At 41.8% G+C, this 21001-nt stretch overlaps 1 protein-coding gene across 9 annotated transcripts in view; it reads right to left on the bottom strand.

The window, feature by feature from the left end:
- Positions 1-1045: 1045 nt before the first annotated feature.
- LOC117870720 (interleukin-1 receptor type 1-like) overlaps positions 1046-21001 on the bottom strand; it is a 73844-nt gene continuing 53888 nt past the window's right edge. For 8 of the 9 annotated variants that reach the window (XM_034758008.1, XM_034758014.1, XM_034758006.1 and 5 more), the window contains 5 exons: positions 15986-16106; positions 11683-11828; positions 8384-8527; positions 7159-7323; positions 1046-3574 (listed from right to left, as the gene is read on the bottom strand). In XM_034758008.1, coding sequence (XP_034613899.1) covers positions 3177-3574; positions 7159-7323; positions 8384-8527; positions 11683-11828; positions 15986-16106 — 974 coding nt within the window. In that variant the 3' untranslated portion in view covers positions 1046-3176. The remainder of the gene's footprint in view (positions 3575-7158; positions 7324-8383; positions 8528-11682; positions 11829-15985; positions 16107-21001) is intronic. The other variant, XM_034758015.1, reaches the window with a different exon arrangement.

Here is a 21001-nt window from a genome sequence, read left to right as displayed (position 1 = left end):
TTGCGGTTCCGAGTTATGACGTTTTGACTTACGACACAATTTTCAGGAATCTATTGTGTCGTAAGTCCGAGGATTGCCTATACATACTTAGAACTGAAGATGAAGCAGGTGAAGCCAGCCAGAGAGAAAGCAAAGTGAATCACTCTTCTGTCTGAGCAAAAAAGACAGTCTTGAATTTTGACACAGGCCTGCAGAAAAGCATTTGTGATCCTTAGGCAGGAACTAAGGCTATGTCTACACTGCACACCTTACAGCGGCGGTGTGTCACTGTAAGGTATGCCGTGTAGCCACTCTTTGGCAGTAGGAGAAAGCTCTCCTGCTGACAAAATAAAACCACCCTCAACCAGGGGGCGCTTTTTGTCAGTAAAACTTTTGTCGGTCAGGGGTGTGTTTTTTTCCACACCCTGACCAACAAAAGTTTTACCAGCCAAAGTGCAGTTAAGACATAGCCTTAGGTGAATTTTACATTGGACATTGTTTCTACTGTTTTTATCACAAGTCCTTGAGAGGACACAGTAGAAAGTAGTCAGACCAGTCTGTGGTAAGTGGACAATTCTACTGTAGGATAGTACCCAGGAAGTGGTGTTTACTTTGGTAGGAGAGCCAGCCACAGACATGGGGAAAGGCCTTGCAAATCTCTGTGAATCATGAAGGAAACAAAAGGGGCTGCAGAAAAGACACTGGGACAAAATAAAGCCAGTAGCCTTCAAAGGAATCAGAGAGGGTTCAGGAGTCAGACTGGACTTCTGCTTTCTTTTCAGATTCCATAACTAGACCCACACACCCCTCCCCAGAGAGGCTGAATGAAAATTCCTACCCAGCTGTCACTGTAGTAGCTGCCTCACAGAAGGGACTGGAAAATGAGGCAATCTGACAGGCTAACAAGGACACTGTTCCAAGAATAGCCTGTGGTCTTGAAAAGCATTGGAACTTGAGTGGTAGGAGACCAAAGGCACAGTAAGACAGGAGTTGAAGGAATGTAGTACAGACAGAAAGAATGATTATGTGAAGACACGCATGACATTGCATAACAATAAAAACTAAGTGCAAGACTATATAAATGTATTGCTTAGGCTGTCAGTTTAAACACAAAAATAGGAAATGCAATCATGAAGGTTCCCATGTCATCTGCATGATTATATTTATACACCATCGACTCAGTTCACTATTGGGAGAAGCAAATGCTACCCTTGACTTCTGCCAACAAGTTCAATCTTCTGCGTTGTCATGTATTTTTACCAAATTTTGAAAGCTTTCCAAAACTGGAAGTTATACATTAAAATCTAGTGGACAGTACAAAGAAAAATAAATTCAATATAAAACTTTAATAGGACAAAATATACCACGGTAGTTTCTGATGTATCTTTTATGATACAATACATATTCAAATTTAAAATACCTAGCTTATCCCGCACTTTTCCTCAGTAGATCTCCAAGCACTTTACAAAAGAGGCAAGTATTATTGCCATTTGACTCTTTGGGAAACTGAGGCACAGAGAGGTGAAGTGACTTGCCCACATTCACACAGTAGGCCAGTGGCAGAACTGGAAATAGAACCCAGAAAAACAAGTGTTGCCCATATCACCACTTGCAATTACTTGATTCACCATCATCATCATCATATTAGTCAAAACGAAGGGTTAATGCTTTGTACAGAAATTAACCCTTCAAGAGGTGCAAGTTTACCCATTTTTTCTAAAGTAGGTCAACAATAAAGCTTGGCATCTTCTACAGAATTGGTATCCTGATCCTCGACAAAATATAGTTAATGGACAGTTTTAAAGCAAGGAATGTCAGAATGATCATACTGTAATCAGTATATGAAAATATTTAACTTAAGCCTGAGTAATTTATAGATTTTCATGGAAATATTTGAGCATCAATTCAAGAAAATTCAGAGATCAGGGGTTTTCAAAACATCTGTCTGACCATGTGTACACAGTCCATTTTTAGTAGTCAAGCAACAAGACTCCAAAATTGCACACAACATTAAATCTAATGACTTAAAATGTATATCTAGATATACAATATGTAAAATGTGGGCAATTTAATAATGCCATGGGAAAATTAACTTCTGTATCTCCTTATTCTTTAAATTTACAACCTTAATGCTATGTTAACAGGTTTTTGGAGGGCAGGAAGGTTCCCCTCAAAAACAAAGGAGAGAGAAAATCCTAGCTGCTCCACTTTGGAATGTGTACTAGGACATTTGTACAGCTCCACAGACTTCAAACTACACTACTATCTACATACAAAAACTCAAGTGTAGCACAATAGTTCAGCAATTACGTTGTGTACATGATGAATTAAAAACAGCCAGTTACAAATGACACTAATATTTGGCCAATTGAGTTGACAGTGTGCAAAAAATCTGATTTTTGTTCGGAGTGGGATAATGTACATGTATACTTATCAGTTAACTCAATCATCTGAATAGATTTTCCTTAAACATTAAAAAATGCAAAGAGCAAACATTATAAGCTTCAGCCCCAAGAGGATTTTTTTGAAGTTAAGATTGAAAACATTGGTTTATAATAAAAATGTTTCTCGCCTTACAGAATCAGCTACTGCAAGAGTTGCTCTAGAAAGGAACGCTGAAAAAAGGTTCAATTCTTTAACGGGCCCTTCTTGTCTTAGGTCTCCCTCTCACCTCTCCCCTTGGACGATACCACATGATGTAATATAAGGATTCTTCTTGTAGTGGATTGAATAAGTCCATAATTAATAGATTGCAACACATGAATGAACTAGAGTTTTAATTGTTTCATTCAAAACTACAGTTTTCCAGACCTAAACCCATCATATAAAAGTCAGGCTATAACAACACTATTTCCTTCATTGTCATGCTTTTTCTATTTAGAACAAAATATGTCTTTAAAAGTGCAAAAAATGCTTTTCGTTTTCCTTACAAAAAGTGTATTTCTTCAAGAAGTCCTGCAGTTCTTGTTACAGGCCACTGCAACATTAAAACAATGCTTCAGAGTGTTCTGTTGATCTGCTCAGGGGAATGGATGATCAGTTTTTCAAATCTGTCCATGATGATGTTGTGGAGGCTTTAATCCTGTAAGCCTCCAAATGAGATGGCCAGTGTATAACACATATGGGTATCCTACAACGAACCATTTAAAAAGCAGTTGAAGTGAGCTGCTCACAGCTGTTAAAACTGAACTTGGGTGTCATCTTTCTAACGTTCTTGTATGTGGAGAATTAAAGGCTGTTTGTAGTAACTGTAGTTCTGAAGGAGAGGCAGTTTGTCTGGGTGGCATTTGGTATCGTACATTTTTCCAGAATTTTGTACTTGCTGAATAAGATTTCTCTGTGAAGTCCCCTTTCCATCTGATGACCCCATGCTTTTGCTTAATATATTTGATCGATTCTGGCATGTTCGTATAGTCCTCTATTTTATCCAGTTCAATTAGAATAATTTTAATTCCATCACGGATAAGAGCATTGTACACAGCCAGTTGCTGTTCAGAGATATCTTCTAACACACTATAACAGGATGATTCTGGTACTAACACAATTATCACTCTTCTGCTTTGGCTGATTTTTTCATCAGTGACATTGACCACAGCTGTAAACAAAGAAAAGCAGAGAAAGGTTTTTTTACTCCTGCAAAAGCTTATACAATGTTTGTTACTTTCATTTTGTGGCTGTTTAGTTTTCAGAAACAAAGATGTCTTACTTGTCTCCTTATGCCATATTATTCATTGATATTACACCTGTAGCTGTAAAAAGTTGGCATTGTTTAAAAAAAAAAATTAATTCCATACATATCTTTAGATAAAGCTACCAAATGTACATGTAACAGGATTGCTTGCCCCTGTGTTATAGAGCCTGTGGCTAAGCCAGCCCTGATTACAGGACAAGCCACACCTGAGTTGACTCAAGTGATCCGAGGGTAAAAGGCATCAGGAAGCTGCAGGGAAGGGGCTCCTGCAGAGGGAAGCTATGGGGAGACGGGGTCTCCTGCAGTGGTCCCTGAGGAAGGCACAGTTCCTGAGGGAAGAGGGGCTGTTCCCAGCTTAAGCCGGGGGGAGATTGTATTGTGATTGTTCTAAGAACTTTGATAATTTAATAAAAAGGCCCAGACCCAAGAAGGGCTGTGATTGAACAAGACTGCACGGAGTTTGCTGAAGGAGCCCTGAAGAAGAGGAAAACCAGGGCAGGACGCTGCAGAGGCACCCGCTGGCCACAAAAGGGTGGTTGGGTGGCAGCTGGCCCTGGTACACTGAGGCCTTGGCTACACTTGCAAGTTACAGCGCTGTAAAGCCTCCCCCAGCGCTGAAACTCACTCCCCGTCAACACTGGCAGGGCACTTGCAGCACTGTATCTCCCTGGGTACACCGCTGCAGGTACTCCACATCTCTGAGAGGAATAACAGCTGCAGCGGAGTGACTACGACTCACAGGTGTGAGTGTAAACACTTGCAGCGCTGTACTAATCACCTTGTCAAGTGGCCAGTCCTCTCCATTGTTGTGACCGGCTGCAGAAGTGCCGGTTTCAAAGCTCCTACCACAGAGAAAAGCAAACAGTTTGCAGCTTGCTTTGAGTGAGTAAATGAACGAGCAGGGGGCCGGGAGTTCGGAACTTGCAAAATAGAGAGCTGACATGCTCCAAAAAGCAGTCTCTTTCTCCCCACGCTCCCTGTCACAATCCACCCTCCACCCCCGTTTTGAAAAGCACGTTGCAGCCACATGAATGCTGGGATAGTTGCCCACAATGCACCGCTCCCAACACAGCTGCAAATGTTACAAGCGTGGCCACACCACTGCGCTGTCAGCTGTCAGTGTGAACAGACTGCAGCGCTCTTCCCTACTCAGCTGTACGAAGACAGGTTTACCTCACAGCGCTGTACAGCTGCAAGTGTAGCCAAGGCCTAAGTATGTTGCAACCAGACCATCAGGAATAAGTATCAGTGTGAAAAAAAAAAATTCCTATGAAAACTAAAGCAAAAATACTCTGAGCCTTAAATTGTGCCCTGCAGACTGCTCAAGGAAGAAAATTTCAAACAGGAGGACCCCCACCCAAGAGAAGGCCTGCTAACATGAATAGAAAGTCCTAGGAAATGACAGCAAAAGCATACCAGCCAATCTTAGGCCTGGCCTACACTACAGAGTTTTGTTAACGTACAGCAGCTTATGTCGACCTGACTGTGTAAGTGTCTATACTACAATGTTGCTCCCGCTGATGTAAGTCGCAGGCTATTCTGACCTAATAACTCCACCTCCATGAAAGGCATAGCACATAGGTCAATGTAGTTAGAGTGACACTGCGTTACTTACACCAACTGTTGGCTGTCAACCCTACATGGGGCTCACAGCTGGGGCCCGACAGCCCCCACACTGCCCTACTTAAGTCAGTGCAAGCGCTTCTGCTGAGGATGCGCAACACTGGCAGAAAGAGGGTAGCGCGGACATGAAACACCGCTGTAATTACTGCAGTGGCTCTACAGCGACCTAATTTACATCAACTTAACTTTGTAGTGTAGACAAGGCATTAGCCACAGAGACCTAGTGTAGGACAAGCAATATAAATATTCATTCTAGTAAAAATAACTTATCTGCATTACTAAGAATTTATTCAGAAATATGAATGCCTTCTGCTAAAATTCTATCTTAAAACAAAAGTATGTGTAACCCACACACCTCCTGGGTATGGTGTTCTGTCCCCTCTAGTGGCACCAAGACCACTGAGAGAAAGAGATTAATGAGTCTGCTCTACAGCCTTAGCTAAGAGACACTTGGCTTTTAGCTCATGCATTAGAGGCTCACGCATAAAGCTCCAGACGTCCCAGGTTCGATCCCGCCCACCGACAACCAGGGTCTGTCAGTGTTACACATGTTCATATAGAAAAGCTTGCTTTTACAATACTAAGCACATATTGGTTAGTTTGACATAAACTTCCAATAGAAACTTATTTGGTTAAACAATTTGGAAAAAATAGACCAATTTTTAAGCTCGGTTTTACTGATTATTTTATAGTGCATAAGTACAGCTGAAAGCTGATACAAGACCATACACAAATAACTCAGTGTTATTCCCACCTTCTCCTCAGGAAAGCAATCAGTGAAAGATCCTTCCTCAATTTCAGTACCAAATGTTAGAATCTTAGTTTCAGCAATATACGGCAAAAAGAAACATTCCCTCAGGATGTCCCTTTTTAAAGGCACTTGGAGAACATATTGTTCTGCTCATATTTGGATTAGAGTCAGGCATTTTCTCATCTCTTACTGATCTTTTCTGATACTGGACACAAAAGAGTTGCTTTGTAATAATTTTTATTTTAAGTTGCACCATTTTGCCACACTTAAGCACCTGCTCCCCCCTCATTGCCAGAGGAGTCATTCAGATTTTATTTGCTCTTCATGGGCAGTTGTCCGAGTGGAAAAGTAAAGAGGTACATTTGCCAGAGGTGAAATGACACTCTAGAGTGACTGCCATGCCAATAGCACTTCCCTCCCTTCACAAGTGCTGCTCTGCCATTGTCCCTGACCCTGTGAACAAGGAAGGCTGTTACCAGTCCTCTCCCTCTGATCAGCACACCAGTCCCAGCTGCTTAAACTACCTACATATTAAAGGAAGAACTAGGAGCTGATTGAAGGAAAAGCTGTGAGGCAGATAGGGCTTTATGGGAACCCCAAGCACAGTACTTCCACATTACCCATGGGATTACACAGGAGGGAGAAATAGGGATAAGAGACTGCCCACGCCAGGGGTCGTCACCAAGGTAAGTACCCTGGCGGGCCAGGCCAGTTTGTTTACCTACCATGTCCGCAGGTTTGGCCGATTGCGGCTCCCACTGGCTGCAGTTCGCAGTCCCAGGCCAATGTGGGCTGTGGGAAGCGGCGCAGGCCGAGAGATGTGCTGGCCGCCGCTTTCCGCCGCCCCCATTGGCCTGGGACAGGGAACCGCGGCCAGCGGGAGCCACGATCAGCCAAACCTGTGGACGCGGCAAGTAAACAAATCGGCCTGGCCCGCCAAGGTGCTTACCCTGGCGAGCTGTGTGCCAAAGGTTGCCGACCCCTGGCCTACGCTAACCAGGATGCCTGGGGCACACAAGTTTGCTTATGTCTATTTTGAGGATCATTGCAGCTCACCTTTGAGACTGGTGAGAGAAAATATAGAAATTCCGATTAAAAAAAATATAGATCTTACCTTGTCCTGGTAAATCATCCCTTCCAAATATAAAGAGATTGTATCCACACTGTCTCTCTAAGACCTCAGGTAATATCTTTAGTGCAAAGATATCTGGTGAGTAGAGGCAGCTTACTCTGTTTTTTGGATACAGCACATATGCATCATAGATCTTCCCATCTGAAACTAAACAAAGTGAGCAAAATGATTAAGACCAAAAAGCATATTTAATAAAAAAGTAAACTATAGTTTTCCCCACACAACACTGCCATGGGCACGAATCCTGTAATTAAAGTTACTGTAGTGTGAGTAATTATACTTATGGAAGTAATAGTTTTACACATAGATCTTTAGACTTTCATATTCAAAGGTGTAAAATTGATTACCTTTGAACAGTCTTTGCTCTACACTAAATAAAAAAAAGCAATATCACCAAATTATCTGTTTCAAGTACAGCATATTATTTAAGTTCCAAGTTACTCATAACTGGTGTTTACCGCTTATGACCTGAATTAAAAAAAAAACAAAAACAAAAAAAACAACCACGCAATATTCAGAACGATCAGGAGTGTTATGATTTATCTGGAACAAAATGTCCAGTAAGGCCTGATTTAATAAACTTTATACAACTCCAGTAATTACCTCAATGCAGTTATTAAATACATTTTACTTCTCTCGTGGTACATCTCCTCATGATTGATCTAAATTCCAATATTCTGCTCTCTCATGTATGGGATTCCCATTGCTAATGTAAATTCCAGGAACATAAGAGAGAGCCAAATATCAGACCAAAATACAGATCTGAGAAAAATTGTCTTTAAAAAAACAGGTAGATGCTTAGGATTTTTCTCTGTACTCTTTTACAAAAAATGCACTTTCATATGATTAATTACTGTTTGGCAGAGTACTAATAAAAGTAAAGGTAGTTCTATAGCTTGAGTAGATGTTACAAGTGGAGAATACTTCTGTCAGCCATTTTAAGGCAAACAGCAATACAGTACATCAACCAGTCAGCACACTGCTACCAAATATACAAGTCAATCACTGCCATTTTAGAAATCTGAAGCACTTTACATAATCTAAATCAGAAAATATGCTAATAGTTTTCATGATACATCTCAAAAATGTAAGGGCGCCTACTTTGGGGGAACTCCAAATGGAATCACTCTCACTCCAGGATAATTTCCTGAATGCATTCCCAACTAGATTTTAAATTCTGTAATTGTTTTCTTAAGAAAACACATACCTTCTTTACTCAGAAAAGGATGGCAGGAGTTCCGATACCAAAGCACAATGTCAATCTTGAGTAGCTTGCAGACAAACACAGCAACAACTATTACAAATACCAGTGAAACAAGTCCTCCAATCAAGTAACCCTGAATGTTTGAAGCTGTATTAGCAAAGGGGCGGGGGGAGGGGGGGGAAGAGAGGGAGAAAGATACATTGTAATTGCAGCATGTGTCAAACAAGAAACATTCAAAACATTTTCTACAATCCAACAATTTGGTCTCTTAAAACCAGCTTCTTATTTAAGGATTCAAATCATGCAATCAGCAAACAAGAAAAGACTAAAGATTCTTCCTGTATGGTTTCAAGAGGAAACTGTTATTGGCCAGCCTGCTAGTAAACCCAGAATGCATGCCATCCTGTCTCAACAGAGGACATCTTAAAGTAAAAAATGTTACCGCACAAATGCAAAGAAATTGTATTTTCCAACCAGAAAAGAAATGCTGATGTTTATTCTGACAAGACAACTGACTCAAAATTCTCATACAAGTTTGATTTAGGACTTGTCAACACAAATATTCATTTTGCAGCAAGTTGGGGTGTGAATCTACCCCACAGTAGCCGGTTGCAGATTAACTGTGTAGTTCTCTTTGAAATGGAACTAACTCAATGCCCCTCTAACCAGCTGTGAATGTGCATCAGGAGGGTGCACCTGGACAGTTAATCCATTGTACGCTAGTGAGAAGTAGATTCACAGCCTAACTTGCCATGAACTAAATCTTTGTGTAGACAAGCCCTTGTTAAAAAGTGGCACACAGTTGTAGAAAAAAGTAAGTAGTAAGACAATCCCACAAGAAGACAAAGAAAAGTGAACACATAAATGTGTTCTCTTGTTACACCATATGCTCTCTGGAACTGGAGCAGGAATGGTCAGGTACTAAATGACTGTCCTGCGTCTAGCACAGAGGGTGACCAATCTGATAGAGGTTTCTAAGTGCTAATGCTGTATAAGCAGCAACAACAGAAAATTCCCCAATTACTAGAGTGGGAGTTGTTAGCACTCAGCACTGCGGAAAATAGCCCATGTTTATTTAAGTGACTAAATATGGTTTTAAGAGCACAACTTTAGGCACCCAAACTTTGATAGTTTGGGATATTAACAGAATGAGACCAGTCACAAGTAGTAATTTTGTAGTATGAACTATATTGTAGGAGGATTGTGTTGTCTCACTTTAGTGCAGTCTGTGTTCTGTGGTTACATTAATGGAGGATTATGATTCACAGAAAAAGTCCCAAAGAGATGCAATATTTCTGTAGTCTCTATTCTCATGAATGAAGTTGCATCCATTGTGGAATGCAAGTTTGCCTTTTGTACTCAAAAACTGCTTTGGGCTTTGCTTTAAAGTACTGTTTTTAAGTCTTATAGGCTTCCCCACTCTGCTATACATTTATAAACTCTAGCTCCCTCTTCCACCCTCATTTATGGCACACTAAGCCAGTGGTTCTCAACCAGGGATACGCAGAGTTCTTCCAGGGGGTACATCAGCTCATCTAGATATTGTCTACTTCTACAACAGGTTACATGAAAAACACCAGTGAAGTCAATACAAACTAAAATGTTATACAATGACTTGTTTACACTGCTCTATATACTACATCAGTCTGCCTCAACCTGGCAATCATGATTTATTTTATAATTATATGGTAAAAATGAGAAAGTATAAGCAATTTTTCAGTAATAGCGTGCTGTGACACCTGTGTATTTTTATGTCTGATTTTGTAAGCAAATAGTTTTTAAGAGGCTTTGGTACACAAGACAAATCAAACTTCTGAAAGGGGTACAGTAGTCTGGAAAGGTTGAGAACCACTGGACTAAGCTATTGGTTGTCATTACAGTCACCTCGACAAAAAGGGTTTATGAGAAGTGTACTAGCAAGAGACAGAGCACTATGGTACTCTATGCCTCTCCTTTAGAACGATTATATAGCACCTGTCTTCCAAACATTAACCAATTAATCCTCACAACTTCTCTCTGTGGTAAACAAGATCTTAAGATAAAAATAACCTCCAAAACAGATTTCTCTGGGTTAACTAGGCTTAAATGTAAGCCATTGTTTATTAACCTTGTAGTAGACATTGGCTGAATTATCAAGGTACATCTTGCAATAGGCAGTAGTTTTGATTTCAATATCTTATTACTTTTCAGGTGAGGTTTGAGAATTAATTCTATTTTAAGGTAGACTGGCCTCAAATTCTGCTTAAATAAACTTGAGAGACTTAATTTGAACTTTTCTCTCTTATATTAAAGTTACCTGAACTCCCATATATGCACATTTGTACTCATATCAGCTTTTCAACTTTGAAAACTAGAAACAAATGTTAAATTTGTCAGCACATAAACTGCTTATCTGTTGAGCCACAATGAATTTGGCAATAGGGACTTTTTAATGTTTCACACATTCCACATTAAACAAAGCAAAATCTATATACTCTAGGGCAAAAAACAGAGCATACAAAGGGAGAGTGGCATGTTCATGGAATTCCTGCCTATCTGTTATGGAGTGATGAGGATAGAGGGAATCAAAGGAGCAGCAGCCACTGCTACATATATCCTCTCGTCCTCCTCCACACCTCAACAAAAAAGAGTAGAGATGCTGGGGTCATGGAGTTACTTCAAAAGTGAAGAAGTAACCACAAAATTTGTGCCCAAATGCTCCTTTCTGGTTCCTCAGCCTTCAGTTAACAACAAGGTGAACAGAAGCATTATTGAAATAAGGCAATATGGTGTATAAAAGAAAGTAATTAACTGAAAAAATACTGTTTTAAAGGGGAAAAGGTGAATTTGAAAGAAGCTATTCAGGAGGAAGAGGGGGAATATGTTTTAAACAAATGTAAGAATTTAGGGGTAAATGCAACAAGGGCAGCTACAACTTAAGAGGAAGGAAGACAGCAAGAGTGCTAACTTGTAGTAGTTATCTACCATGTCTGGAATAAGCTAATTATAAGTTTGTTTTAATTTATTTTTTTACTGAAAAGTATTTCATTGGTATTTTCTGAAAGGCTGTTGAATTGAATAGAGAGTCCAAAGTTTATTAAAACTGATAGTTTATTTAAATTTGGTAATAGAACGAATGTAGAATACTTTAGTTAACATGCGTATACAATTGTAACATCCCAGTCACGTTCTGTTTAATGCAGAGCTGCTTTAGACAGTTATAGCCAATTATGGTTGATACCAGCTGAATCTTTATTAAACTGTTTCCTTTTCATTACATGATCAGGTTAGAATGGTAGTTATAAACTTATTTAATATCTTACCTGGGTCTTTTAGTACAATGTATGCTACAGCTTCGCCATAGGGATGCAAAACATAACAGAAAAACTTGTGAGAATAATCCTTACTTTTCACTTTTGAAATGTTGAATCTTGCTCCAATTATAAAACCACCTCCCAGGGAAGGTTTTCTATCATCACAATAAACAAAAAACAAAAAAAACCATCAGCGGATAGAGAAATTATTATATATTAGAATTTCAATATGGACTAGGCAGACTTAACTGCAAATACAAGAAAGTTCACTTTTGTAGAGTTCAGGTCACTTGTGAGCAAACATTGATATTGGGAGTCAGGACTTTATAGTACAAAACCTAGTGTCAGCAAAATGAGGTACCAGAGCCAAGGGTTTGAAACTACACAGATGGAACAATGACATTACACAGGTTGAATTACTGCCCACATTAGAACATTTAAACTTCTGTAGGCATTGCTGTCAGGTACTGTGCCTCCATATTTTCAGTTCTGATACTTGTTGCTGGCCACTTTAAAAAATAGCTATTTTCCATACCAACTGAGCTTCGGTTAAAACTGATTTAGCTAACAACTATTATGGCTTTATAATTTAAAAGGTAGATGAGGACAGGTTGCAAGCGGATTTAGTTGTATTGACATCCCATAAGAACAGTTACATTCCTTATAGTAGCCGTGGGTCTTCAAGATGTTCTGTCCATATGGATGGTGCATGTGTGCGTGGCTAGGTCTACACTACGGGGGGGGAGGGGGTGTCGACCTAAGATACGCAACTTCAGCTACGTGAATAGCGTAGCTGAAGTTTTGTATTTTAGGTCGACTTACCTGGCTGTGAGGTAGATTTCCAGTGTCGACGGCAGAGCCATCGGGGATCAATTTTATCGCATCAACACTAGACACGATAAATCAATCCCCAATAGATTGATCGCTACCCGCCGATCCGGCAGGTAGTGAAGACGTGCCCTGTAAGTCAACAACCATCAACAGCCATTGTCCTGCCAGTGAGTTACAATCCAATGACTAACTTGCACAAGGCCACACCAGGGGAATTGCTCAATCTTGCCTGGGGACTCAGCAATGCCCACCAGACATGCCTGCACTTGTGTTCTCCAAGCACATGGGACTAAGGGTATAAAACAGACACAGTGACCCCATGCTTGGCCTTTTCCTCTCCCCCCACCTACACTGCAAGCAACAAGGACACTCAGAAGATTGAAGACCCCAACAGAGGAGATTGGCCCAGGTTTCAAGGGTGAAACCTGTGTACTCTGAACTGCAATATCCAGTGGCATGAGAAAAACTGCTTAATCTAGATGTTGCCCAGTCTAATAGGGTGGAGAATGTAGGCTGCGTGCTTACATTTTATTTTATTTTAGTAACCACTCTATCTGCCTAATCACTTAAAATCTCTTTTGTAATCAATACACTTGTTTTACTGTTTACCTTTATCAGTGAGTTTGCCTGAAGCGGTTGGTAAATCTAATCAGATTTACAAAAGCTGGTGTATGTATATCCACTTTCCATTGATGGAGTGGTGAACCAATTAATAAACTTGCATTTCTCAAGAAAGGATCTTGAGCAGTGCAAGACAGTATATTCCTGAGGTACAAGGCTGGGAGATGGGGGGATTTGGCTGGTGCCTTTCTGTGTGTGATTCATGAGTGGCTCTTGGAGCATTCATGCAATCTAGCTGGGTATGTGGCTCCATATGCAGTTGTGCTGAGTGATAACAGCACCTGGAGGGGTTTGCTGCTTATCACTAGCAAAGAATTGTGAGATACAGCCCAGGCTAGAAAGTTAAGTGGGCAAATTTGTCCCACAGTCCCAGACTGAACCCCGGGGATCCTGTCACACCTAGCCTTCGGCGTCTGCTTGGACATAGAGCAGCAGGTGGAGTACCAATAAGATACATGACCTTCACCTAAATCAAAAAGGCACCTAGGAGGGCCCATCATTGAATGGCATAGAAGCATCACAGGAGAAGTATTTCAAACCCTGGAGATTTAGCTTCTGCCATAGTGGCTCAAGTCCTGGTATCAAAGTGAGAGAGAGGGGATTCTGCACCTAACCATCTATCTACTGAAAAGAATTTTATTAAGCCAACAGGGACATTAAAAGGACTAGCTTAACAACTATATTAACTAATCACTAACACTAACTACAACAGAGTTGCAGAGAAGCAGCCTGACTCTGCACAAGTTCCATCTTGCTGCCATCGATGGCAAAAAGGAATTGAGGGATGGTTGGCCCGCTCCCACGGGTGAGGTAATGGAGCACGAGGATACCTAGGGAACAGGCGTAGTCCCAACTGAATTTGATTTGGCCAAATGAATCCAATTTTGTGTGCCTGTGCACCAAGAGTAGGATCCATGTGAACAATCACTTGAAAAAGAATAGGTTTCAGGGTAGCAGCCGTGTTAGTCTGTATCCTCAAAAAGAACAGGATTACTTGTGGCATCTTAGAGACTAACAAATTCTACCCTCCCCCAAAATCATTCTAGGTGGTTCATTCATCCAGCATTTTTGGCTTCTCAGTGGACAGGCATTCTGTCATGGTCCTGATGGATAGCTGGGAGACATGTTGGGAAGACTCCTGCGAGTTAACAGGATCAGCAACAGTTGGCAAATCATTCAAGCTTACACAAAGCTGACTACAGAGTCCGTTTATAGAAAGAAAAAAAAGTCAGCTAATATAGCCCATGCAAACAGTGTGGCTCTGTCCTCTAGTGGTTAGCACATGTTCAGAGGTTTCTGAATTTGCTGCTGCTGTTGAACTATGGAAACTGATTCTTCAGGTAAGGAGTAAAGCTAATACTTTTAGATCACAGAGGTCTCTGGTTCAATCCTAGCTATCACCTCCTCCAGAGGCACAGTGTTATACATGCAGCAGGAAAGTACATCTGGAGCTCATCCTTCAAAAGGGTGTAAGGAGGAAGCAATAAAGAGAATCAGGAGAGACAGGATTAGGACAAGAAATAGCAGAGAAATGATCAGGCCAAAATTTTCATACTGTAGTGCCTGAAATTAGATACCTAATATGTTTTTTTGGAGATTCCTAGGTATTCAACAGCTCCAGCTGACTTCAAGGGAAACTGCAGGTATTCAACACCTCTGAAAATTAGCTCACCTAGAACTTATACTTTTTAGGCACCCAAGTTGAAAATTTTTGCTTAGGACAAAAGTAACAATAATTAATTTACTACTGATGCCTCAGTTATCAGTTATGTGGGACACTAAGGTTTAGAGGTAAGCAGGGAATGTTAGTTATTTTTTGTAGCCTATGAGACTATAATACAACAAAAATCACTCACCCTATACATCTAAAGGAGTTTGGGGATAAAGTAAAACTAAAATTCAAGACAATTTTCCTGAGGAGCAGGTTGACATTTAATATTCTAAAAAATATAGTTAAATAAATAAAACAAAAAAAGTGAATGTGCCAATCTTCTCTAAACAAGAAAATGTTTTATGAAATTTCAACTTGATTCAGTGGCACATTAAGCAATTTGTGAACCTGGCCACCACATACATGCAGGCAGAGCAGCTGATCTTAAAAGAACTCAAGGAAACACCTATTGTACATATAATGAATTGTTCCCATACTGGCAAACTCTTTTTCCACTGGGGCTGGTTGAGATCAGCCTTTAATCTCTGGACGAAGAGTGCTAAGTATTATCATGCTATTATGAATTTCCAAAATCTAGATAAGATGGCCTCAATAAATTACTTACAGAAAAAATAGATAATTATTAAATGTACGGCAAATTTGTTAAACATGAAGTACTTTCAGTAGTCTGTTGGTATTCATTAGGGAAGATTGAAAAAAGTGGGTTTGTTTAGTCTGGAGAAGAGAAGACTGAGACGGGACACGATAACAGTTTTCAAATACATAAAAGGTTGTTACAAAGAGGAAGGAGAAAAATTGTTCTCATTAACCTCGGAGGACAGGACAAGAAGCAATGGGCTTAAATTGCAGCAAGGGAGGTTTAGGTTGGACATTAGGAAAAACTTCCGAACTGTCAGGGTGGTTAAGCACTGGAATAAATTGCCTAGGGAGATTGTGGAATCTACATCACTGGAGATTTTTAAGAGCAAGTTAGACAAACACTGTCAGGGATGGTCTAGATAATACTTAGTCCTGCCATGAGTACAGCAGACTGGACTAGATGACCTCTTGAGGTCCCTTCCAGTTCTATAATTCTATGATTAGCCACTATTTTGTCCAACAGTTACTTTTATGGATGATTCACACCAAATATATTTTAAAATTTTTAGCATTCAATCCACATGCAATTTGATTTGTAAGAATACTTACTCATAGAATTGTTCCTCGTAGGTATCATCAAAGGCATTAACATCCTCACCATTGACTTGCCAGTATGGATTCAAAGTACCTATGCTACTAGATATATTACAGTCCATGATGACATGAGATCCTACAAAACATTTAAACGTGACAATTAAAAATTGTGTACCATTAAGCAGGCAGACTCATATGATTATGTAAATAGTTTGGGAAAGGACAGTTACTTAGATTACAGCAACTGTGGTTCTTAGAGGTGTGTTGTCCATGTGTGTTGCACTTTTGGTGTGCACACTCCCACATGCTTGAGACCAGAGTCTTTTGGCCAGCAATGTCCATTGGGGCTCCGCATGCATTCTGAGTGGCCTAGTGCTCCTCTACTGAGGGCATAAAGGGTGTGTGTGGGGCCAACTGCCCCTCAATTCCTTTGCCATTGCAGAATCCAGATGTTACAAAACTCCACAGGAGCAGAAAAGAGGGCAGGTCATGCATTTCAAGAACTCCAGTTATTATAAGGTAAGTAATTCTTTTTTGAGTGCTTGCCCGTATGTATTCCACTCTTGGTGACTCACAAGCAGTAACCTGATGGAAACAGGTAGGTGCTCAGAGTCTGCTTAAACAAAGATTGCAGTACAGCTCTGCCAAAAGCAGCATCATACCTCAGTGCTTCTACCAAGAAATACTGTTTGGTAAAAGTATGGCTTGAACTCCAAGTAGCTGAAATGGATACGCTTAGCACAGAAGCCGCAGAAGCTGTCCAAGTGCACTGGAGCAAGCTCTAATCTGAGTTGAGGATCTAAACTAGCTAATTCATAACAGCTGTTACCACATCACAAAATCCACTTGGAAAGCCTCTGGGCTGATAGAACTTTTCTCTCAGAAAATATAGAAATGTAAAAAATAAGTAGTCATGGGGAAATCCTGAAGGATTTGGGTTTTTTTGTAAGTAAAAGGGCCCTGCAAACTCTAAGGTGTGCAGCCTAGCCTCCCCTGGATTAGTATGTCATTTCTAAATGAACATTGGCATATTAATCAGTTGGTTTAAAGGAAAGCCCATAAATCCTTTCAGTAAGAACTTGGGATAAGGTTTAAGTGAAAATTTATCCCTACGGTGTCTGCCATATATGTTTACCAGATTCCAGAAGAGGATCATTAATGGGAAGTGCCAACTGACCAGGCATAGAGAATCTCTAAACATTTGGGAAGATTTTGTACCTCTTCCACAAGTTTCTTGAGAGACTCAGTTATATGTTTCAGAGTAGCAGCCATGTTAGTCCATATCCGCAAAAAGAACAGGAGTACTCATTAGTACACCTTAGAGACTAATAAATTTATCTGAGCATAAGCTTTCGTGGGCTACAGCCCACTTCATGGGATGCATGCAGTGGAAAATACAGTAGGAAGATAGATACACACACACACACACACACACACACACACACACACACACACACAGAGAGAGAGAGAGAGAGAGCATGAAACAATGGGTGTTACCATACACACTATAACGAGAGTGATCAGTTACGGTGAGCTATTATCAGGAGGAGAGGAAAAGAACTGTTTGTAGTGGTAATGAAAATGGCCCATTTCCAGCAATTGACAAGACGATGTGAGGAACTGTGGGGGTGGGGGGGGGGAAATAAACATGGGGAAATAGTTTTACTTTGTGTAATGGCCCATCCACTACCAGTCTTTATTCAAGCCTAATTTAATGGTGTCCAATTTGCAAATTAATTCCAATTCAGCAGTCTCTCTTTGGAGTCTGTTTTTGAAGTTTTTTTGTTGTAATATTGTGACTTTTAGGTCTGTAATCGAGTGGCCAGGGAGATTGAAGTGTTCCCCAACTGTTTTTTTGAATGTTATAATTCTTGACGTCTGATTTGTGTCTATTTATTCTTTTACGTAGAGACTGTCCGGTTTGGCCAATGTACATGGCAGAGGGGCATTGCTGGCACATGATGGCATATATCACATTGGTAGATGTGCAGGTGAACGAACCTCTGATAGTGTGGCTGATGCCATTAGGTCCTATGATGGTGTCCCCTGGATGGTGTCATCATCTGGACCCATGGAAAAGAAGCCCTTGAGGAATTCCATCATGATTTCAACAATTTCCACCCCACTATCAACCTCAGCCTGGACCAGTCCACACAAGAGATCCACTTCCTGGACACTACAGTACTAATAAACAATGGCCACATAAACACCACCCTGTACCGGAAACCTACTGACTGCTATACTTACCTACATGCCTCCAGCTTCCATCCAGGACACACCACACGATCCTTTGTCTACAGCCAAGCTCTAAGATACAACCACATTTGCTCCAATCCCTCAGACAGAGACAAACACCTACAAGATCTCTACAAAGCCAGAAGAGTACCCAGAAGTCACCTACTACAGGGCAGGCCCAACAAAGAAAGTAACAGAATGCCACTAGCCATCACCTTCATGATGCGCTGGAGAGGTTTTAGTTGGGGGCTGAAGGATCTACAACCTATCCTGAAGGAAAATCCATCACTCCCACAGATCTTGGGAGGCAGGCCAGTCCTTGCTTACAGACAACCTCCAAACCTGAAGCAAATACTCTCCAGCAACCACACACCACACAAAAACACTAACCCAGGAACCTATCCTTGCAACAAAGCCCGCTGCCAACTCTGTCCACATATCATAGGTCTAGAGGGGACTACCACCTCATTCAAGATCAGGAGTGTATAGCCTCAGAAATTGCCTGATCCTCAGCTTGAGGGTGCTCCTCCTCAGAAAACTCCTCACGGGGCTCTAATTCATAGGTTGCAAGCCTAGGTGCCTGAGAACATATAGGGGAGGAGGTTCTCATTCTAGAAGGTGGTGCAGAGGTGTGATGTCTTGGGAGGTGAATACCCCAGGGGTTCCAACAGAACCATGTTGGAACACTGTATGGAAATGAGGCGGGGGGCCCAAAGAAGGGTACCAGGACATATGTCTACTCCTACATCCCATTTGAGACCTTCACATAACTAAAACCCCCTTGATTCCTTCTCAGAGTCACAATAGCATAAGAAGGGACCCTTGGAGACAGGGCCGGCTCTAGGCACCAGCAAAACAAGCTGGTGCTTGGGGCAGCACATTTTTAGGGGTGACATTCTGGCGCGGGCCATGCCGCCCCTAAAAATGTGCCCCGGCCGCCCTAGCTCACCTCTGCTGCTGCCGCTCGCGCGCCGCTGCTCGCCCTCCCTCCCAGGCTCTCAAACCCGGGAGGGAGGGGGAGCAGCGGCACGTGAATCAGCTGTTTCGCGCGCCGCGGCCGCTCGGGATCTCCCCCTCCCTCCCGGGTTTGAGAGCCTGGGAGGGAGGGGGAGACTCCAAGTGGCCACGGCGCACACACTGCTTCTCCCTCTCCCTCCCTCTTAGGCTTGAGAGCCTGGGGGGAGGAGGCAGGGCTGGGGATTTGGGGAAGGGGCAGAGTTGAGGCGGGGCCAGGGGTGGGATAAGAAAAAAAAAAACGGGGGGCGGGGAGACGGCCAAAATTGTTTTCGCTTGGGGCGGCAAAAATCCTAGAGTTGGCCCTGCTTGGAGAACAACTATGGGAACCCCCCAACATGTAGTGAGTCAGAAGATGAAAAGAAGCACTCCAGATTATTTTTTTGGGTTGCGGGAGGTGGGGGACGTGTAGCAGGGGGAGATGGAGGGGAGCATTCCTGGAGTCAGACTGCTAAATTTGCACAGTAATTCTAGTACATCAGCCTTGAGCATCAGTAGAGACCAGTGGAGAGCAGAGGAGATTCTGATTCCTCTAAGAGCTGGAGATCCCTCAGTACTACATACTTTCTTAGTATCGACAGGGACGGTGCTACAAACCTGAGTGCGGAAGAAGAGAGTATCAGGGTTGATGATATGGACATGCCCAGTACTGACACACTTGGTGCTGAAGAGAGTAGCATCAAGAAGAGCAGTACCAATGAGGCTGATACCATCACAGACGGCATCGAAGCACTCAATGTTGAGGTAACTCCCAATGCTGTGGCCTCTGTTCTGGAGGCAGGTAACTTTGATTCCCAAGATCGTGCCAGAGCCCTAGTGCCACGCTGCCTTAGAGCTGCTGTGGTTCCCAGATTGGGCAATGGAGTTTCTTTAGAATGGGAGCAGTGAGGTGACTTAAGACTTCTTACTGAGAATGCCCGTTGGGGAATCGGCCCTACTTTTCCCACAGAAGTGATGCTCCTTTTTGTCTGATGACTTTAAACAAAGTCTTAACTGAATCCAAAGCTAGAATGGTCTTAGAAGATGGCACGTGGGAGCTAGTGGATCCAAACTCACAGGAGCACTTCTGGAATGTTAGGGGACAGAGGGAGGAGGAGAGGAGGTCTGCCCTGCCCAGACTGAGATTGCTCCATGCAGCTAGTCTCAACAAATATTTCAAGACATGCCTCCCCAAACCTTTAAGGTCCTTTTAGAAAAGAAAAGGACTTACACACCAAGCATATGTCAGGGATATGGGCTTCCCCATATAGAAGAGATGAGGTATCTGGTACGCCTGTCATCAATCGCAATTGCTGCCTTACAGGAGGGGCAACAGATTCACATAGATTCCGAGGCTGTGTGATTTAGGAAGGGGGCATGACTAAATCCTGGGGCCAGAAATAAAATTTCAATCTGAGAAAAAACAAAATATGGAAGGACAAACTTCCAAATACACCTCTACCCCGATATAACGCTGTCCTCAGGAGCCAAAAAAAATCTTACCGCGTTATAGGTGAAACCGCGTTATATCGAATTTGCTTTGATCTGCCAGAGTGCGCAGCCCCGCCCCCCCCCAGAGCACTGCTTTACCACATTATATCCGAATTCATGTTATATTGGGCCGCGTTATATCGGGGTAGAGGTGTACCAATAAAAAATATTTAAAGCAGTGGTTCTCACCAGAGATACATGTACCACTGGGGGTACGCAGAGGTCTTCTGGGGGTACATCAAGTCATCTAGATATTTGCCTAGTTTTACAACAGGCTACATAAAAAGCATCAGTGAGGTCAGTACAAACTAA

The sequence above is a fragment of the Trachemys scripta genome, chromosome 1 (genome assembly GCF_013100865.1).
Source record: "Trachemys scripta elegans isolate TJP31775 chromosome 1, CAS_Tse_1.0, whole genome shotgun sequence".
In the NCBI taxonomy this organism is placed as follows: Eukaryota; Metazoa; Chordata; order Testudines; family Emydidae; genus Trachemys; species Trachemys scripta.
This window is presented reverse-complemented; position numbering and strand designations above follow the sequence as displayed.